General features: G+C 42.3%; 1 protein-coding gene across 2 annotated transcripts in view; it reads right to left on the bottom strand.

Moving 5' to 3' along the window:
* Nucleotides 1-12,485: 12,485 nt before the first annotated feature.
* Nucleotides 12,486-19,440, bottom strand: part of EPHA3 (EPH receptor A3) — a 174,929-nt gene continuing 167,974 nt past the window's right edge. For both annotated transcript variants that reach the window (XM_059491578.1, XM_059491584.1), the window contains exons 16-17: nt 17,743-17,898; nt 12,486-16,376 (exon numbers count right to left, since the gene is read on the bottom strand). In XM_059491578.1, the coding sequence (XP_059347561.1) occupies nt 16,271-16,376; nt 17,743-17,898 (262 nt within the window). In that variant the 3' untranslated portion in view covers nt 12,486-16,270. The remainder of the gene's footprint in view (nt 16,377-17,742; nt 17,899-19,440) is intronic.

Below are 19,440 nucleotides of genomic sequence, written 5' to 3'. Positions count from 1 at the left end.
TCTCTCAAAATCTAGATGTGGTTGCTGGATACGGGAATTGGTACCAGACAGCCTTTAGTCACTGACCGTGTTACTGATTACGTCCAATTATGGCAAAGAAAAAGGATTCTGAAACATTTGAGCTGGGGCAGAGAGAGAGACAGAGAAGCATAATTTGTGCCTTATGTTAGGCAGATCTTCCTCCCCTATTACAGCATTATTCAATTATTCACCATCTCTTTACCACCAAGGAGACAGCGTGGCCGTGAGCTCTGCAGCATCTGCCCTTCAGCTGAGCTGCCTGATGCTCACACATCCCATTAACAGGGCACCAAGGGGTGACACCCAGCCAGGCTGCCCTGGAGAGCCTCACACCATGCCCAGCTCACAGCCAATTTGTCAGGGTGGGAGGCTGAGTTTCAGGCCTGGGAGGGCATCGCGACCCTCGGCGCGGTTATCCCACACACCCTGCCCTGGGATTGCCTCCTGTGCCTGAGCACCACAGAGCTGCTCCTTTGTCTGCCAGCACCATTCATGGGTGAGCTCCTCACTCATCCCTGGGCCTGGCAGCCACAGCTCTGGCACACACAGGGCGTGCAGCACAAAGCAGACGATGCTCCCTGCTCACAGCGGTGGTTTGGGTAGAGTGCTGCTTCAGCAGAGCAATGGGCATCACTTCCTTCCCACCTCAATCACCCCCTTTCCCCAACCCTGAGTAAAAAACCAAAATAGAATAAAAATAAATCAATCTGTATCAAAAATTTCTTATTTGGCAAAAGATTTTCAGCTCAAAATACGCAAAACAAGCTGATCTCCCTAAACTCCCCAAGCTCAGTTTAGTCTCTTAAATGCCTCTAAAACTTAACCTGTGCCTAGGCATAAAATTATTTCCCTCCTCCCCATCACATAAAGCTTTCATTTAGGAAGCATCTTCATAGTAAATTAGCCCAGTATCCATCTGTCCAGGAAAGGGTGGTAAGAGGAAGCCTGGAATTGAAGGAAAGAAAGTAGCTCTATTTCCACCAGACAGTTATTAAATGTAGCAGGGAGGTTTATCACTCTTTCAGAGGCACTCATGCCATCACACTTGAAAATTTCACAGTTTATAAAGCATATCATAAAAGCAGGAGCCTTGGGTCTAGCTAACACTAGAGAAGAGCCAAGCATCTATCTTAGGGCATATCTGCCCAGGTGGGCAAGACACACAAGAGCAGAGGCAAAAAAGGCACAAACCAAGGTTACCATCAGTCCTGGTTTCAGTCCACCAACTTTCACTTCTCAAGCCACAAAAAAAAACCTCAGCATCACCCCAAGGCAAGGCCAAGGCACAGCAGAGCTCTCAGCCCATGCAGCATCCAAGGTCACAGGGCACCCACAACAAGGGGCTCTCCATGAAAATAAATTCCTTCCCTCTCTCAGGGCCTTGCAGGTCACCTGTAGCAGAGCAGCCACACCAGGAACCCCCTCTAGCTGACAAAAAAAATCTCTTCCAAGCCAGATTTTAACCTGTAAGGATCTACAAACCAACCGAAGACAGCTCTAGGTTTACCTCAAATTTGAGAGCACAGAAAACAACAATATCAAGGGTTATTTTACCTTTTGCCAGCCAGCAGTCTGCAGCCCTCAGGAAGTCCTGGCGTGCTTGGCCATCAGCAAGAACCAGACACACTCGCCCTGAGTTGCTTTAAGCACTGCTTTAAGTATGCACAGCTGTGACAGGGGAACCTCCATTTACACCCCAGCAATGAAGCTCTCTTCAGATTACACAGCATTTTACACAGGTGCTGAGGACTATGCATGATAAAAGACCATAAAAAAATAGGTGCACTAACCCCAGGGGTGGTCTGTTTTTTCCTTTATAAACGTTTTTAATTGATTCTGCAGGACAGAACACCAGAATAGCCTATTAATCCCAATATAAGTTTTGCCCTGAGTAAAAGGTTGGACTGGATTTACTTTATCCAAATCTGCCCCTTGTGTAAATCTGTGGAAGACAATCAAGTTACAGCATGGGAAAATACACACTTTTATATCTAAATGCAAGCTGTCTTTATTAACTCACTGCAGATGCATGCAGGTGCAGGTAGTTGCTACTGATCCCATTCAGAAACTCAGGCACACAGTTTCCCCTAAAGATCTGTGCATGCTAAAAGGGAAAAGCTGAAGCTGCACCGGCCAAATGTTAAGCTCCTACAACAAAAATAGAGGTTCCTGTGACAGTAGGACAAGTTTCTGTGTCTCCAGTGTTGTTCCCTGATGACCACAGGGTCCGGGACAAGAGCACATCCCACACCAGGGAATATCCATCTGGGAGATGCATTTTGGGCCCCTGAGGCTATGACAGATTTCTCTCTTGCATGTCATTACATTAAACCAGTTCTTCAGTATCAGATGGTCATTTCCTCAGCAGTTTCTGGAAGGAGGGAAATCCCTTAACTGCTGTGGGATAAACCCCCAAGTCACTTGGTGTCTCCAGGGGACACAGGCTTCCAGCTTTGCCAAGCTGAAAGCACTGCTCCTTCCAGGCTTGGAATAGCAAGGAAGGGGACAAGCGTCTCCCAATTCAAGCCTCAAAAAAACAAGATTAAAGCACAATACAATTTGATCATCTTTCTTTCCTTTTTTTTTTTTTTTTTGTTTGTTTTATTTTTTGTTTTTTGTTGGGATGCAGCTCAGTTAGTTTTGATCTGATTTGTTGGCGTTTTTTCCACTCTCATCAGTTAACAGGAATTAAACCAAAGGAAAATCCCTGCTTTTTTGATCAACCCACCCAGGCAGTTGTGTAAACATGCAGTGGCTCCACATGTGGTATCACTCAGTCCATAAACAGGAGCTGATGCTCTCAGCACCCCCGTGGCTGTGCAGTGCACCAGCCCCTCACAGGTGACAAACAGGATGCTGATTCTGCACCAGAAGAGAAGGTTTCATGGCTTCTTTGTCAAAAAACTAATGAGCAGGAAAGGAGTTCAAGGCTACATGAGAAATGTTCTGCCTCTGCATAGGTTCTATAATTTTTGTAGCTCATGAAATTCCTTGTTTGTACAAAATGGGTCAGGGCACCACATCAAAGCTTGCAGAGGTGACATAAAAACCTTTGTGCCCTTCTGTCCAGCAAGAGGCTTTAACAAGAACAATATTTTTCTGCACACTGCACCCAGGAGAGAACAAAATCCTCCCTAAGATGCCCACCTAGGAAAATGGATTGGTTTTGTTGGGTTTGTTACCTGACCCGTTCAAAAATTCTTTAAGAATATCAGTTTTCCACTGTCTGCACTGCTCAGGCCTGCTGGCATTGAGAGAACACTTTCTAGGTAGAAAAATGCTCATTTGTGGAAATTCCAGTTATTCTATAAAAAAATCTAAAAATATTTATCCCCAAAGCAACACAGTAAGCAGCTAATAAGTCTACAGATGTGCTGGGCTCAGTTTTTGTGCTGTGAGGACTGTCTCAGAGCAGAAAGCTAGGATTTGAGAGAGCACAGGAAGTCACATAAACTCCAGCTACACATCTGGCTTGAGCCTAGCAATTTCCCATTTCTTGGCAGGTGGGCATGGATATCCAGACTCCTCTTTTGGGCTCCTGGGAGTCGTGTGCAGGGGCAGCCATCCCAGAAGGTCTTTCCAAACCTTCAGCAGGATTGTAAATCCTGTTCTTTTTTCTGGCCTCCTCAGGATTTTATGCTCCATGGACCAGAAAACCCCCAAAGCCTTGAGAATCAGGATTGTCCAAAAAAATCCTCCAGGGGTAGTGCTGTGGATTCCACAGCTAGATGTAACCATTCATTGAAGAATGGAAAAAAGACAGGAGGCTGGGATTTCACTTCCCTTTAGCCTCTGCAGCATCCTTGGTGGGGCAGTTGTGCCTTCCAGCTGTGCAGGATAATTAAAATGAAACACTTTCTTTGCTTTTTTCTTTTTCTTTTTTTTTTTTTGAGATTTTTGAATGGAAATGTAAGAAGTTCTATGAGGACATAGGTACCAATCCCTGCTTGGGGACTAAGCCAAATTCAGGGAGCATAGTAAGGTACAGAGTTCAACATGCAGCACTAAAATGAGATTATAATGGATGCTGTAACTACCTGGTTTTGAAGGATGGGGTCTTTCAGCCCAAAGACGTGCTGAGTGTAGATGTAAACTGAATATTCTTCCAATTATAAGTCATTGGTTACTTCCTATTGGTCAAAGGAGTAAACACCATGTAGCTTTATATAATTTCTGTAATTTTATTCACCATGCTCCCACTAAAATCAAATTAAAATCCCTTCCTTGCATCTTTTTGTTCAAAATCTTACCCCTTCTCCTTCCCTCTCTGTGAATCATTATCTTACAATAAAAATAAGCTCTACTGTGACCACATGGAGTCAGTGATCTGAAGCTTTAATTGCCTTCATCATGTCCCTTAGTTAGTTAATTCAAGAAAAATAAAGGTTACAGAGAGTGGGGAGGTGAAAAGTCTTTTCTCAAGCCACAGGATTCCTTCATGCTTTTGGTCATCATTGATAGACACTGTAGTGACAAAGGTTACATTAAATGGTCTTTGACAGTGTGCTCTTTAAATACAAAATCAGAAAAGAAATAAAAAAATCCACTCAGCAAACAATATAAACCCAGTGTTTTGGCACTGCCTGAAAAAATGAGAGTGAAATTATCAGGGTTGCAAAAACATTTTTTTCCACTTACAGAGCAAAATCTCGCCAACAAAATCAAGTTCTTTGACTGATTTCAGTTTTTATTAAGTCATCCAGGCCTCCTACAGCCATAATCTCCACGTTAAAATCTACTGCAATTTCATGTATTAAACATTAAAAAAAAATAAAAACCATACAAGCTGCTGCCATACTCCTAAATTGCTTGAAGCTGCAATTGACTTGTAACAAAGGCCCCCCGTGCATTACAAACAGGGCTGTCAAGCCATAACAGCTCTATTGCAGCTCTGTCAGCCCTTGTGCAGGCTGCCAAAATCCCACCTACCCAGGGGAGGTCACATCCAACAGCAGAGGGGAAATTGTCCTTGTGCGAGCTGTTGTCCCACGGAGCAGATTGCACAGGTTGTTCCCTTGCTCCTCAAGCGCTGAGGAGGAGGAGCAGTGCCGAGTTAGGGAAAAGCCAGGGGGTGAGGAGCAGCAGGGGATCAGTTTGGGGTTTTTCCCCCGTTTTGTGGCTCTCCCAGTGTGTCAGGGCTTTGTGACAATGAACAGGCTGGGCAGAGGGACCACGCTGGGTGGGGACCAGCCCTGATGGAGGCAGCAGCAATATTAACTGTGCTGTCATCTCTCTGTGCCCAGCACACCAGGGAGAGGGGAAAAGTGGGATTTGTCTTTTAGGACAAAGATTTTTCAGGAGTGGGTGGTGCCTTGTGAGGGCTGACCTAGAACAGAGGTTAAACTGAGTTAAAGAATAAAGCAGGGATTTATGGAAAGAATCTCCTCCATGGATCCACCTTGGGCAGCACCAGAGCCCAGCCAGGGCTGCACCCAAGATGAACCAAAATGGCCCCAAAATGCACGGCCGGGCACGGGCTCTGTCCCTGGCATCAGCTCTGCTCCATTTGCACCTTGCAGTTCATTGTCCCATTCCAGCTTTAGCCCCTGCAGTCCCACCCTGCTTGTTTTTCTCTCTCCAGCCCACGGTGTTTGTGCTCTGGGGCTGAGATTTGGGGCATTTGTCCTTGGTGCCCAGCTGGAGCAGGAATTGTTCTGTCTCCCTGCACTGTGCACAGAGCTCAGCGTCCCACAATATGAAGCCCAGAACTGCACACTAAAGCAGCACAGAATGTGAAAAATAGAAAAGCTAAAACCAGAGGCATCATAGGGAAGGGAAGAGCTGTGTGAGTCCACGTGAATCATGAACTCTGAAGCCGAAAAGACTGAGAGGTTTCTCTGCCTCAGGCCATTCCAAATGATTTCTGTGAGACACCAGACCAGATTATTTTCTTGAAAGCCTTTGCTGACAAAGGTTTCAAACCTGCTTTTGCTGCTGATTTTGGAGCACAGCTAGTGTCCAAGTGAAAACTTCTCAATTATTTCACAGCTACACTCCTCATTGTATTTGTTTTCCTCTTTGCTGTGATTTAATAATTCCCACTGTTTTGTATAAGGCACAGAAAGAAGTTTCAGCAGAAAGGAGAAAATTTCCAGTTTTAAGGTTACAAAGTAGACCTGAGAGTTTCTAAAATGCAATGACAAACCCAACAAGAAAAGCAAACGAGGCACTAAAAAAAGTCAGACTTCTACCTTGGCTCTCCCCTGCTGCTGAGGCACAACAGATACACACAGAGAATGAAATGCAATGAATTTCCAATGATGAGCATTTTCCTTAATTCCACCATCATTTAGCCTTGCCAAATCTGGCAGTGCCCCAGCAAGGGCTGGGCAGTGGCTGTGCCAGGTGCTGGTATCCCCCAGGGAAGCCTGGAGCTGATTTTGGGGTCTCCAGCCAGAATGAAATCCCCTCCCTCACCCATAGCTGCTGCTTCACCCCCTTCTGCAGCTGGGAAGCAGTGCTGGAAATCACAGCACCACAGGGAAATTGTGGCCTTCAGGACATCCCCAGGGACTGTGGCACCACGGGGTGTGATGCCAGGGATGTGGTAGCAAGATCAAAGCAAAGGAAAAAATCCACCCCATACTTTACAAAACATTTTTTCAATTTTTTCATTTTTCTTTCATTTTCTTTTTTTTTTTTTTCCTTTTACCTCTGAGGGTTGGATAAAGCGTGCATGGCCTAAAAAGAAAAATATGTGCACATTACTCTAAGCTTCTAATGGTAGCAATAAGTCTCAGGGGTGCTTCTCCGAGTTGCAGTTGGACTTTTACAATATGCAGAACCCCCTTTTAAGGCATCTCATTCTGCTTTCTCACAAATGCAAAGAGCTAGGCAATTACTGAGAGGTTGGAAGTGCCACAACCCTCAAATGACACAAGAGCCGAGGTATTTTTCTTCCAAGAACCTTACACTCTCATGTTCTGCAAAGAGATTTATAATGCACTGCTCCCATTCCACATCCAAGCCCCTGCACAGCATCTCTGGAGAGAGGGGTAACTTTAGCCCTGTGTCCAAACCCTGCTAAGGCTAAATGAAGGAAACAGGAATGCTTCCCCTGAGTCCTCTGCTCCTGCCTCTGATATTACTGAGCTTGGTATTTCAGGGACTAAACCAGATCTTTTTTTCTTTTTTTTTTCCTCCCTCTCACTCTCCCACTGGAAAATTAATCAGCTTTTCACAAACTGTAGGTGAAATCTCTGACAAGCCTTCTGAGCTTTTTCAGATTCCTTTGTACTGGAAGATATAGTTTTTGTCTGCGTAGTAATGGCAACCACTCCCTCAAGATACAGGACTAACATTTAGCCTAAAACATCAAGCAGATTTCGTATACCTGTGATCCAAGCCCATAAAACTTTTAATTGTTAAATGTTTCAAAAATATTTCAAGAATATTTCAAAAGTTTTATAGCTTCAGTATCACAGTAACTACACACAGCCAGACCTGTCATAGCAAACTCAATGTTTTACAGCATGACAAGAATAGTTACTTGGAGAAAGAAGTGCTGTTGATAAAATGATAGAAGAGCAGCAGATAAGTTTGATAAGTTTTCCCTTTTGGGAAGCCACTGAGACATTTTTGACCATTGATTCACTTGGCTTAGTGCATTTTTAGTCAGATGCTGCAGACACTAAGGACACAGATGAAAGAACGATGTGATCTAAATTTCAGATTGTAAATTCCAAAGGATTAGGAGCAAAATATCCAAGCTAGTTGTTCCACTGGTTTCCCACGAGATGGAAAACTTTTGTTCTGTCTTCTCAAGGAGCCCTATTGACTGTGATCCACAGGATCTCCTGTTGAGAGCAGGAGATTTAATTATTTAATTTATATTTAATTATTTAAATTTATATTTAATCTGTAATTCTGGCACCCTTCTGGAAGGCACTTAGCAACAAAAGGCCATAGCCAAAATCATTGCAAGGCCTTGGGAGAGCATTGAACAGCCAGTGCTCAACTGTGCTAAAGGTGATCTTTACTAAAGGTAAAGACTTGGGCTGGAGAAGGAATCCTGTGAAAGGGGTTTCTGGAAAGGCACCCAACGGATCCCAGTGAAAACATTGAACCAGGCAGAGTGGGGGGAAAGGGTTTTTTTGGTGCTGTGCTTGTCATGGTTAAAAACAGACTAGATAAAAAAAAATACAGCTCAGATAGAGTGCTTGAAACCCACACTAGCAGGAGGTGTTGTGGCAGCCAGACAGAACAGGCCAAAGAGCTGCTTGTGTCCATAATGTTTATAATAATATAAATTTATAGAGATTATGCCTCAAAACACATGTTGAGATGATGGAGCCTGGTCTATACACTGTAGAGAGCTGGATCACAATCACCCAACATTACCTTAATCATGGAGGAGCTGCTTAGTGTGTGGGTGCTATTAAATATCTTTTTTTACTGTCTAAATGCATTAGTTTAGCTGGTTATGGTACTTGTTCAGCACAGGATATATTGCATAGAAATTACAAGAGAAGGGAGAAAGAATACACTCAGCTTTGGATGTTAGGAGTAGCAAAGGTCTCTGATTTCTTCAGCTCTGTGATTCAGTGTCTGCCTTCTGTCCTCTTTCTAATGGGATCTCTTACCTTGCAGCAGGAAATCGATAAAGCTGTGTTACACCTCTGAAGGCTGGCTGGTGCCAGGGACAGAGGTTTACTTCAATTTAATCTTTATTTTATATTTGTTTGAAAATCTTTATTTTATATTTGTTAGAATGGCTTAATTACAGTTATTTATATAGTCCCTGCTGGGGAGGTGTTCCCTTACAGATTTTTGGTGGTATCTGATATACTTGGTTTTTTTCACAAAAACCCTCTAAAACCTTATATGAAGAGGACAACTTTTATATGAGGAACAGGTAAAAAGGCAGAAAAGAAATTTCTCTGTGGGCCAGTGAAATTTCCTCTGTCTCCAAAAATCCACATGCACAATGAGAGAAATTTGGAACAGAAAGTAAAAAATGGAACCAAGTAATAACTGAATATTAAATTAAAAAAAAAAACCAAAACCAAAAAAACCCCCCCAAAACCTCAACAACTAAAACCATGCAAAAACCTCTAGAAAATATCTATATCCAAATCTCAGAAATAGATTTTATTTGTTCATATTGTTTCCTATTTTCGTTTGACTTCCTTGGCAGGTAGCCCAGTGCTCCATCAGTGAGAGGAAAGGAAGTTAGAGCACCAAATTGTTGTAGGGATTGGATTTTATTGCTTTGCTAGTACAATTAGGCCACTATTAACTCAGTTAAATGAGGCACAATTTTTTATAAAGTATATCCAAATTCCCACAAGTGGGAATTGTGACTTAGTCCTCAACTACAGCCCCCCCCCCCCAAAAAAGCTTTATGAGAGTGAAAGAAAGAGATCAAAAATAGCTAAATAATAAAAGGTGATGCAACTTTAAAGGGGCACACTGAAAATGGGAATAATTATTGGTAATTAGCTGACAACCAGCCCGAGGGGAAGCTGCAGGTCAAAAACCTGGCAGCAAATATTCAGCTTGGACCTGCAAAAAGCCACCCAGATAATGCAGAAAAGGTGGGGACAAAATGTCTACACTGGAGGTGATTTATGGGGAAAAGAATCCCAGACAAATCAAACTGGGATTCACAGAGTTAAACTTGGATGGCAGAGAAAGGGAAAGTGCAGCAAGGCAAGCAACGAACAGTGCAAGGACAGAAACACTGCTTTGACTCTAAAACATCTCCCCAGGTCATCTCCCGTCCTTGATTTTGGGATTTCTGGGAGGCTGGGCTGTAGGCCGGCAGCAGAGAGGGCTCAGGGCGATGCTTGGTGGGGACAGCAGGGGACAGCAGGTACCAGGGAAAGCCGGCAGCAGGAGGGGGCTCTGCCACACAAAGCCCCTCTGCTCTGAGCCCGCTTTCGGCCTTTTCGCCTGCACGAGCTCTGAGAGCAATGAAGGTGAAAAGAGCCAACCAGCCCGTGAAAATAAAATCCTTCCGATAAAATGAAAATAAATTTCAAATAAAATGTAAACAACACATAAGGACAATTTCCTGCTGGGTGGGGAGGGGGAAGGACAAGAAAATTGACATCAGAGATGTTTATTTGAATCCCTGGTCAGACTACGGTGCAAAACTACCAGACCTTCATGGTTTTTTAATTTTTAGTTTTTCATTTAAACAAATAGGGTTTAGTATTTATATGTTTTTTACTGGCTTCATTTCATCTCAGTGCCTTAAAATAAAATGTTTTACTCTACGCTCCCATGAACACATTGAGACTAAACACACTTTTTTTTTTGGTCCTTACACGCCCTGAGGCAGGAGAAGCCAAAGAAGCCTGCTTCCCTAAATCCCCAAAAATTAAGAATAAAAAGCTCTGGTTATTTCACATTCTCTTGCAAACATACACTTCTTTAAAGGGCTAGAAGCTAAACTCAGTATTAATTACAAATCCATGATGAATAGACACTCACTTTACTGAAGAAACTTAAAATCTGAGCTTTCTAAGACTACTGGATAAAAGAGGAGAGGAGATAAAGGATATTTCTCCCCTTACATGGAGAGCAATAGAGTGAATTGAAAGATTTCTAATAAACCTCAACTACCTTCAAATTGATATATCAGTGATGAACCTTAGTTGCTGAATCTAATTAAAAGTACATAATGAAATTTGCTAACCAAATCATCCCTTAATGATGACTCTAAGTCATTGCTTGATGGCAAAAATTCAAAGCAGAATCTGGTCATGCACTAAAATATTTTTCCGGATGCATTTAATTTCTGTTTCATAATTAGAAATCTTAACAGTCAAAAGTGATTGATGCGTTCAGGATTTCAGAGTCTGTGGAATTTATAGCATTTATTATGTATTTATATTTTATATTTATATATTTTATATTTATTGTTTATTTATAGCATAGATTATAGCAAAAAGGGACTGGTCCAAGTACTGGCTATTCTCTTGGCGACATCCTGGAGCCAAGATCATCCTGAGCTTTAAATAGAGGAGAAAAGCAGAGCCCGGCAATTCCAGAGCAGGTATGCTTACCTCAAATACCCAGAAAGATTTTACATATATATATATATATATATATATATAGCAGCTGGAGGATTCAAGGTCTTAAGAAACCAACTCAGATTTGTCAAGAATAAACAAATCCTGTCAAACTCATCTAATTTATTTCTGTGGCAGGATAATCTAAAAAGTAGTGGATGTGATTTATCTTGTCTTTACTAAGACTTCTGGTGCTGTCCCCCTTGACATTCTCATGAGCTAACTGGGGAAATATGGGCTATTATGAAATCATTTTAATGTGAAAGCAGAGAGAGCTGAAAAATCCCATGTACTGAGTACTCTTCATTTACCAGAGGTTCTCTGGCCATCTGAAAAGGATCATGAGGAAGCCAAGGGAAAGCTGCTCTTTGTGTTTTGTGCTGTTCACCTTTGCATGAGTAACCTTCATGAACACCATGTGCCTGTTTGTATATGGGAATAAATCAAAGCTGAGGGAAATATCTCTAAAATAAATATTTTTTTTTTTAATTGGGAAAGAAAAATTCATTAAGGAATCCCAAAGGACTGAACCAAGGACTGAAAAAGGAACTGAGTGCACACCCATTAAACAGGGAATTACTGACCAGGCAGTGGTGGTTGGGAAAGGAACTGAGGCATTAGAGCAGCTCAGAAAATGAAAGGAAGCCAATAGCATGGATATCCACATGAATTAACAGGAGTGGCACGTGTGAGACAGCAGAAATAATGCTCTGATTTCACTTGGCACTGCTTGGGCTTTTAATGGCGCAGATATCTGGGTCTGGGCATCCTCCTGGAAAAACACCACTTGGGCAGCACTAAAAAACCCTGGCAGGCATATTGAATTTATGGAAGTGATTATCAGCAATTTACCTCTCCAGACTCGACGATCCTGATGGGTCCCTTCCAAATCAGCACATTCTGGGATTCTGGGGGCTGCCAGGCAGTTCCTTGTCCTGCTGTTGTTAAGTGAGTGCATCCTGCTGCCCTTCCAGAGCTGGCTACATTCATTAATCAAATGAATACCATTTCACGGTAAAAGCAATAAAAACACCAATAGCCACCTCTAGGCTCCAGAGCAAATATAATGTACCAGCAATGCCACAGGGATAGACACAAGCTGGGCTGACACAACTGCTGAGGTGAAACCTATTCACAGAGAAAATGGTTTGCGCCATTACCTGCATGGAGTAGATCCCATCACAGCCCTGGTGCTCGAGCACAGCATCAAACCCCCTGTTTGGAAGGTAAAATGACACTATTGATCCACCACAGCATGAAGCATTCTGGCGGCAGGAAGGACAAGGGGCTTCCAGTCCAGCTGTGGTCATTTAAGGACAAATCCAGCTCTGGGTGACTTTTTCTGTGATTCCCCTTTCTGTTGAACACACCAAGACGGAATGCCACCCCCACCCCAAAAAAGAAGTATGCTACATCCACATTCATAAATTTTATCAACTTACAGACTCCAGGACAGGTATATCATTCATTGTTTTGCACCAGTAAGCAGAGTAGTATACAAAAGCATGCAAAATCAGTTATGGTACAGAAAGAACCTGCAAAATTCAAGAAACTGGCAAGCATCAAAACCATTCCTATTTTCCTAGGAAGAGGATTCCTGAGTTGTGTATGTTGGCATTTCCAAAGACCCTGTACTTGGGTGAAGCACACAGAAACAACATGGCAGGGACATAACAAAACAGGGGCAAAATATTATCTAATACAGGTACTCAGAGGCAAGAAATGATCATGGGGTGAAGTTACAGTACGTGGTGGGCTATTTTATTTTGTTGAAAAGTACATCTTTGACTGGATTCAACATATTAATAAGATGAAAATAGGTCCACTGGCGAGGGAGGAAAGAAAGCAAAAGTTTGGAAATACTTGACACAAAAATAAAATAAGTGACAGCTTTTTTCAATATCCCATAGGCAGGCTGTAGAAGATGATGTTTTCCAGTATCCATGGAGAAAGTAAAGTCTTTGACTGATGTAAGTCAGTTTTGCACAAATGCTGGTCTGTTTAGTTAAAACCTGCACTGCTTGTTTCTTTCAATAGATAATATAGGTAATATCTAGCTTTCACTCCAGACCCATGCTTTAACACTCAGAATTTATCCATATTTAATTACAATTTTATCACACTAATCAAATAAATTTACTTTGTCCTCCAAGCAATCACCTCAGTATTTCAGTATGTAAAAAATACTTTCATTATGTTTATTATAAAAATATAAATGTTTCCACTACAAATCATTTTACATTAGTAAGAGGCCATCTACAATTGCACAATATATAATCTAAATAAGTAAGTAATGCTTTTGAAATACAAGTTAAAGTAAATACATATTGCCAATCAAATCACATCTATACAATTGCTTATTGGATGCTAAGTTACAGCACAAAAACTAGATTATGTTAACAGAAATAAATAAAATGGAAACTATATTGAAAGATACAAACCCAATAATATGGCGTGTCATTTTATGAGCAGTTTGCATTTTGCTGGATGTCCATAACCTGTACAGGCAGATGGCCACACGACCTCTATTTCTCTACTCCACACTGAAGAATTGTACACTGCTATGTTTACATATGTACAGGGGGACAGGGAGTACAGGATGCTTGCAACAGAGGCCACTTACAGTACAAATCAACTTCTGACAGGGAGAGAAAACCAAATGGGCTTTAAAAACTCACAGCTCCTAACAGCAAAGAAAAGCAAAACCCAGCTGCTTCATTTTGTTTCCCCTCGGTGAGATTGGATCTTTTATGCTGAGCATGCCTGAACAGTGGGCAAGAACACGACAGGAGGAAACTGAGGGTGGTTGGTGCAAAGTTTTCAAGTGTCTAAAACTCTAAGGACTGGGTCTGTGTCTCCAGGAGCATCTCCCAGAGGTCAGCTCCCCACCCCAGCCCCTCATCCCCACACTCCAGCAGCAGGGTGAAGCTGAGGAGAAATGCCACAAAAAGCTGTCCCCACACAGACATTGTTTGCCACTGGGTTTTGGTGGCTTAAATTCACCAACAGTGTCTGATTTAGAGCAATCTCAACCCGAAGTAAAGATGGATTCTGAATGAACTAAGCAACACAAAACAGCTTTTCTGTCCAGCTTGCTGCATTCCATGATAGATTGGGGCAGATAAGGGGAAGTGTTCTTTACTGCTTAAGTGCTTCACTTCACCTTTCTTCCATTTTCAAATTTCAATTTTAAAACCCATTCACTTCTCTTTCAGAGAGAATTACTAATTATTATGCTGTGTGTTTCAAACCCAGTCCTTTACAGCATGCTCACTACCAGCACTCATGAAAAAGCCTCTAACACTTCTTCTAGCAATGTGTGATAAATGCTGTGCCTGGACATTTTTTAAGTCCTGGATTCATGCAGAACAGTTCCAGTCCCACAAATCCTAGAAAGTGATTCTTTCCTCACTTACATACCAAGGAGCTTCCAAACCCAAGCCAGCAGAAGGAAGCACAAGTGGTCACCTGCTTTTGCATGCACAGAGAAAACACAATGAGCCATTTTTTCATCTGCCTCTCACACAGTCTTGAATTTTTAGGGATTCATCGTCATCAGAATCAAGTCTGTATTCCAGAATGTCAAGTTGGGAAGCAGAATGGTTTCCCCTAGTGACCAAGGCCTGCTCTCTGTGTGCCTGGCATCACACCTACAGCATTAAGAAGCACAAGAAATGGCTCCCACTATGTTTTAAACCACTCGTTTTCAGAGCAAAGAGTGGTGTCTGCTCAGAACTGGGACTGATGTGCTCCAGAGCAAAAATTTAGGAGTTGGGAAGCTCTTTGGAAGATGCTAAAAATGGTGGAGGGCCCCCAAAATCCACCTTCCAGTCTCCTTTTTCCAATGGGAGATGTCAATGTTCTCCTGGACTTGGGCTCCCTTTTGCTTTCTTTCAAAGGACAGGTACCCACTGAAGCTGTGCCAAAAATTCAGGTCCCCTACAGGATGGCAGTGCCTCTGCAGGGGGGTTTCTAGCTCAGGCATGTGTAAACTTCCACACCAAAGCCTCCCCTCACAGCTCAAGTCATCCCTTTAAACAAGTTCCCAGGGAACTCAAAAAAGCATCATCAGTTAAAGCAGGATGCAATAAACCCTGGCCCTCTTTTCTATTTTCTTGGCAGATCTCTCACCTGAACACCATCCCAGAAAAAGGAAATTATTGTGACAGGAAAGCAGCCCTGGGGTAAGAAATGGGATGTCCTGTTTGGGGCAGATCCTGATCTAAAGATCAATGCACACACCACTGACAAAACCCCAGCCTGGATGAAAACACCACTCACAGCAAATGGAAGAAATCTCATTTGCCAAAAAAAGTCCAGATGCTTTTCATAGTGTCAGTGCTGGAAAAAAACCACCTTTCTTTCCTTCTGTATTTCATGCATGATGCTATGAGTATAAAATCATCTAGTAACTAACCCTCAGACAATTTCTCAGGTTGAACCAATGAAGTTTGGATAAAATTTGGCACTTGGCAATAATACAGCCAGGTTAAGGTACATAAGCATAAATATAAACAATAATGGAAAAAAACAAACCAAGAAAATAAATAAGCCTTTTAAAAATTAAGACTTGTTTCTATTTAAATGAACACAGGGAAGCTAACATAATGGTGAAAATTTTTTGTCAACTAACTCAAAGTCACTACAAACTTTATTTCTGTGTTCCTTCCTGAAGCTGAAATAGCATGTTACAATGACATTATAGTAAATATGGCCAGACAGGTTGTGAGGTATAGTCCTCTATTTTCCTTGCTTTTAAAGAAATAAAATACCTGTTACAGATCTCTTCTGTATAAAAATACTGCAAGTCTTTCTTTCTTCTTGTTTGCTGTATAGATCAAATACACAGCTTTTATGTCCATGGTTTTTTTCTGTTATTCAGTCACTTAATATTCAAATGGCTCTAAGTTTTAGTAACACTGGTTTTTACTTGGAAGGATTTTTCACATGTGTTTTTTTTTTTCTTTTGATATTTACTATCTGCATTAACAGTCAGTCAAGAGCACCCACCCTTTAGGATTAACAGATAGAAAACAAGTTTGCTCCTATTTTTAAGGCATTTATACTCAGTATTTGAGTGTCTTGTGGGTTTGAAATTTCAACATTGTGTTTCCCAAGCTGTTGCCAAGATCTCCTTTAAATTCTGCCGTTTGTCAGCCATCACTTTTCACCTGTGATGCAACTTTGCTCCTTTTTTGTTTTCCTCTCCTGAGCAACATCATTTTGGTACCTTACACAGGAACAGGGCTGTTCTTTGTATGAGTTTCTAGAGCTTTGATACTGCTGACAATCTTCTTTTGAGGGCCCACCACTGTAACACCAACTTTCTTCATGTCACTAGAAAAAAGAGGAGGTGTGTGAGTGAGGACACTGAATTTCACAGCTCTGATCCCAGCAAACACAATGAACCTGCCCATCTCACAGTGCTGCACTTCAGGAACCTCCAGGTACAGGGATAATGCTGAAACACAAGCCCTGCTGCAAAGAAACATAGAGCAACTGCCTGAAAACATGAGTGGCCTGCAAAAAATTAGTCAAAGCTCATTTAGCCTTGTTGTGGAGGAAAACATGGAAGAAAAGGCAATGAAATCGTTCTCCAGTGATGCAAGCACTGGGGTTTGGGGTTTTGGGGCAAGGGGGTCACTGCTGGATCAGCTGAGCCTCTCTAACACCTCCATCCCCACCAATGTCTCTTCCTGGGCAGTGCTCACACATCACTGGCCTGTGAAAGGTCCTCTGAGCTCTGCTATCAGCACTGAGGTGAAGGAATCCATGGCCAAGCTTTCCTCCCCTGGTTCTCCCCTCCTGTCTGTCCAGGATCTCAGCCTCATTGTTCCTTGTGCAACACAGAGGTGCTTTAACACCTGTGCAGGGCTAATTAACTAGGGGCTCACAGGAAATTGGGCATTCCTAGGGGATTTCTACACTGTCCCCAAAGGGTAATTGTTACACAAAGCAATTAGCACCCTTTTAATAGATGCAGTAATACACTAATTAATGGCATTGATGTGTTTAATTGTTGGTAGCACAGCTACCGCATACTTCTCCATAACTTGTTGTGCATCCAGCCAGCCAAACTGGGAATTAAGATTTCCTTTGGCATTAAAATTTTAACTGTACTTGATGCCTTTTCAGGTGCAGAAAGAACATAACCCTACTCTTACTTGTCACTAGAACAAAGATGGATTGCATTTAGAATGTAATAAACTTGCCATTTGCTCACTTCCAAGCACAGCAGGAGGGAGTTCAGCTCCTGAGTAATTATTAGCATGGAGGAGGAAAACAGCTACAAAGAATTTGCCCCTTTACCTGGTTTGGTGGAATATGGGATGGGCAATAAAGGGAAAGATTGGTAATGTGCCAGCTGTAGAGAAACTCTCATGTAAAATACAGAATTTAAAGAATCAACAGAGAAACTTCAGTGAAAGGAAGTGATGCTAGTGTACCAGATGATGCATGGTGCTACTCTATTGGAAGAAATTGGGAATTTCCTTGTATTTAGTGAGAAAAAGCTGTGGGACCGTGGCCTTCACACAGTCACCAGACACAGATTTCCTTCAAGGCCATTTCAACTACAACAAATAACTCCCATTTGTCTCTTTAAATGTAAGAAATTTTTAGCTAAGAATTGGGAACACCATATAAAAGTGCTTATGTTTGAACTTGTAGCTGTGATGAAAACCCACATCAGGCTGCAACTTACTCAGTGGAAATCTTGGCTATGGTGTCACAGGAGCTGTACTCCACCCCAGTGAAGATGTCCTTGCACTGCCCTGTCCGGAATCCATTGAGCCAATCACTCGCAGTGCGGAAGGCTGAGATGTCAACGCTGCTTTGGTCCAGGAGGAGATTTGATGGCCTGAAATGAAAGAATCATGCAATGGAATTTAGGGAGCAGGGAGAAACACAGCTTTATTTTGTGTCTAAACTCAGCAGTGGCAGGAGCATCCAGGCTGGATGTGGCTTTGCTGTTTATCTGTGGGAGTTCTCAGCCGCTGGGGCCACCAAGAAACTGGAGCTGGCAGCTCTGACAAATGCTGTGCAATCATCCTGCTGAACAGCACCAGCTTCCCATGCCTGTGTTTAAATCACTGCAGCATTCACAAAGTGCATTGCCACCTCCCAAATTAATGTTAACAAAGACTAAATTAGATTACATTTATGTGATTCACCTAGTCCCAAACATCACATGGACAATGCACACTCCAGGCTCCAAGCTGAGTGCGTTGGTAGAATTTGGTCATATCAAATGTTCAGAATATTGTGGCCCACTGAAAAATCCTACTACATTAGAAGCTTTAACAACATGCAAAGTACCTTATTTTTCTTGTTTTATTTCAGGCTTAAAGCCAAGCATGTGCTTGGCTGTGCTGTGCCTGAGACTGAACTAGAGAATGTTCAAAGCAGTTATCTCTGCAACTTCACAGTCTATTTTCTGCCCCAGGATTTTTTTTCTCTCTAGCAACCTGCACAGGAGTCTGACTACTGCTGCTGAGCCCATTTGAAGTGACTTTTGTCCCTGAAAGCAGTGAAAATGAGAGGTGGCTGGACTGACAGCATAATTTAAAGGCAGTGATTGCACAGTGTAACAGGTAGGTGACAGCTGCTGGAACTGGAGAACTGAACTGGGCTGTAAAAACACTCTTCTCTCCAAACCCAAGTCATCTCTGTTCATCAATGGAACCAACATAAATAGGAGGAGATTCTAAAGGCACCAAGAGAACCACATATTTAAACATAATGATTTTAACCTCATAAGAAGCCTAGAAATTCCAAATCCTTCTCAATTCCAATATGTCTTAAATTTCACCAAAATCAGCAGCACTACAACATCACGTCCTTGCAGTACACCTGACTTGCCCTGGAGTCAGGGGATACCACATCAGTTACATAAGTAACAGTAGTTACATCGAGACTTTTACCTTTCACTTTTGAAAAAAAAGAGCAATGATTTTTAGTATTGGCCACATCTTAAACAGCTCCTTTCACTTTGATTGTTATCAATCAGCTGATTTCTCTCAGGCTCAGAAAGTTAATATAGTATTTTTTCCCTTCTGGGAATGCTAGGCATAATTAAAGAGCTACTTGGATGCTTGAAAATCTTAACTCCAAACACACACAATCAGTTTTCACCAGGTCCCAGAGGAGCTGAGATGTCCCAGCTTTTGCCTGGCTCCCTTCCCTCAGAGCCCAGCCAGGACTGTGACCACTGGCACCAACTCTGGACTTCACAGGCTGGGAGCAGCCACCCATGGAAAGAAAAGCAACAGAAGACACAGAAACCTGCTCTGCCCCCAGAACAGCAGCTCACTTCATGTGCTGGTGCCATGGTGAAACCAAATCTTAGACACCTACATGACACCCAGCTTTAAAGGCTCAGTTTGATAATCAGGCCCAAGAT

The sequence above is a fragment of the Ammospiza nelsoni genome, chromosome 2 (assembly GCF_027579445.1).
Source record: "Ammospiza nelsoni isolate bAmmNel1 chromosome 2, bAmmNel1.pri, whole genome shotgun sequence".
NCBI lineage: Eukaryota > Metazoa > Chordata > Aves > Passeriformes > Passerellidae > Ammospiza > Ammospiza nelsoni.
Note: the sequence above shows the minus strand (reverse complement) of the source record. Positions and strands in the feature narration are given on the sequence as shown.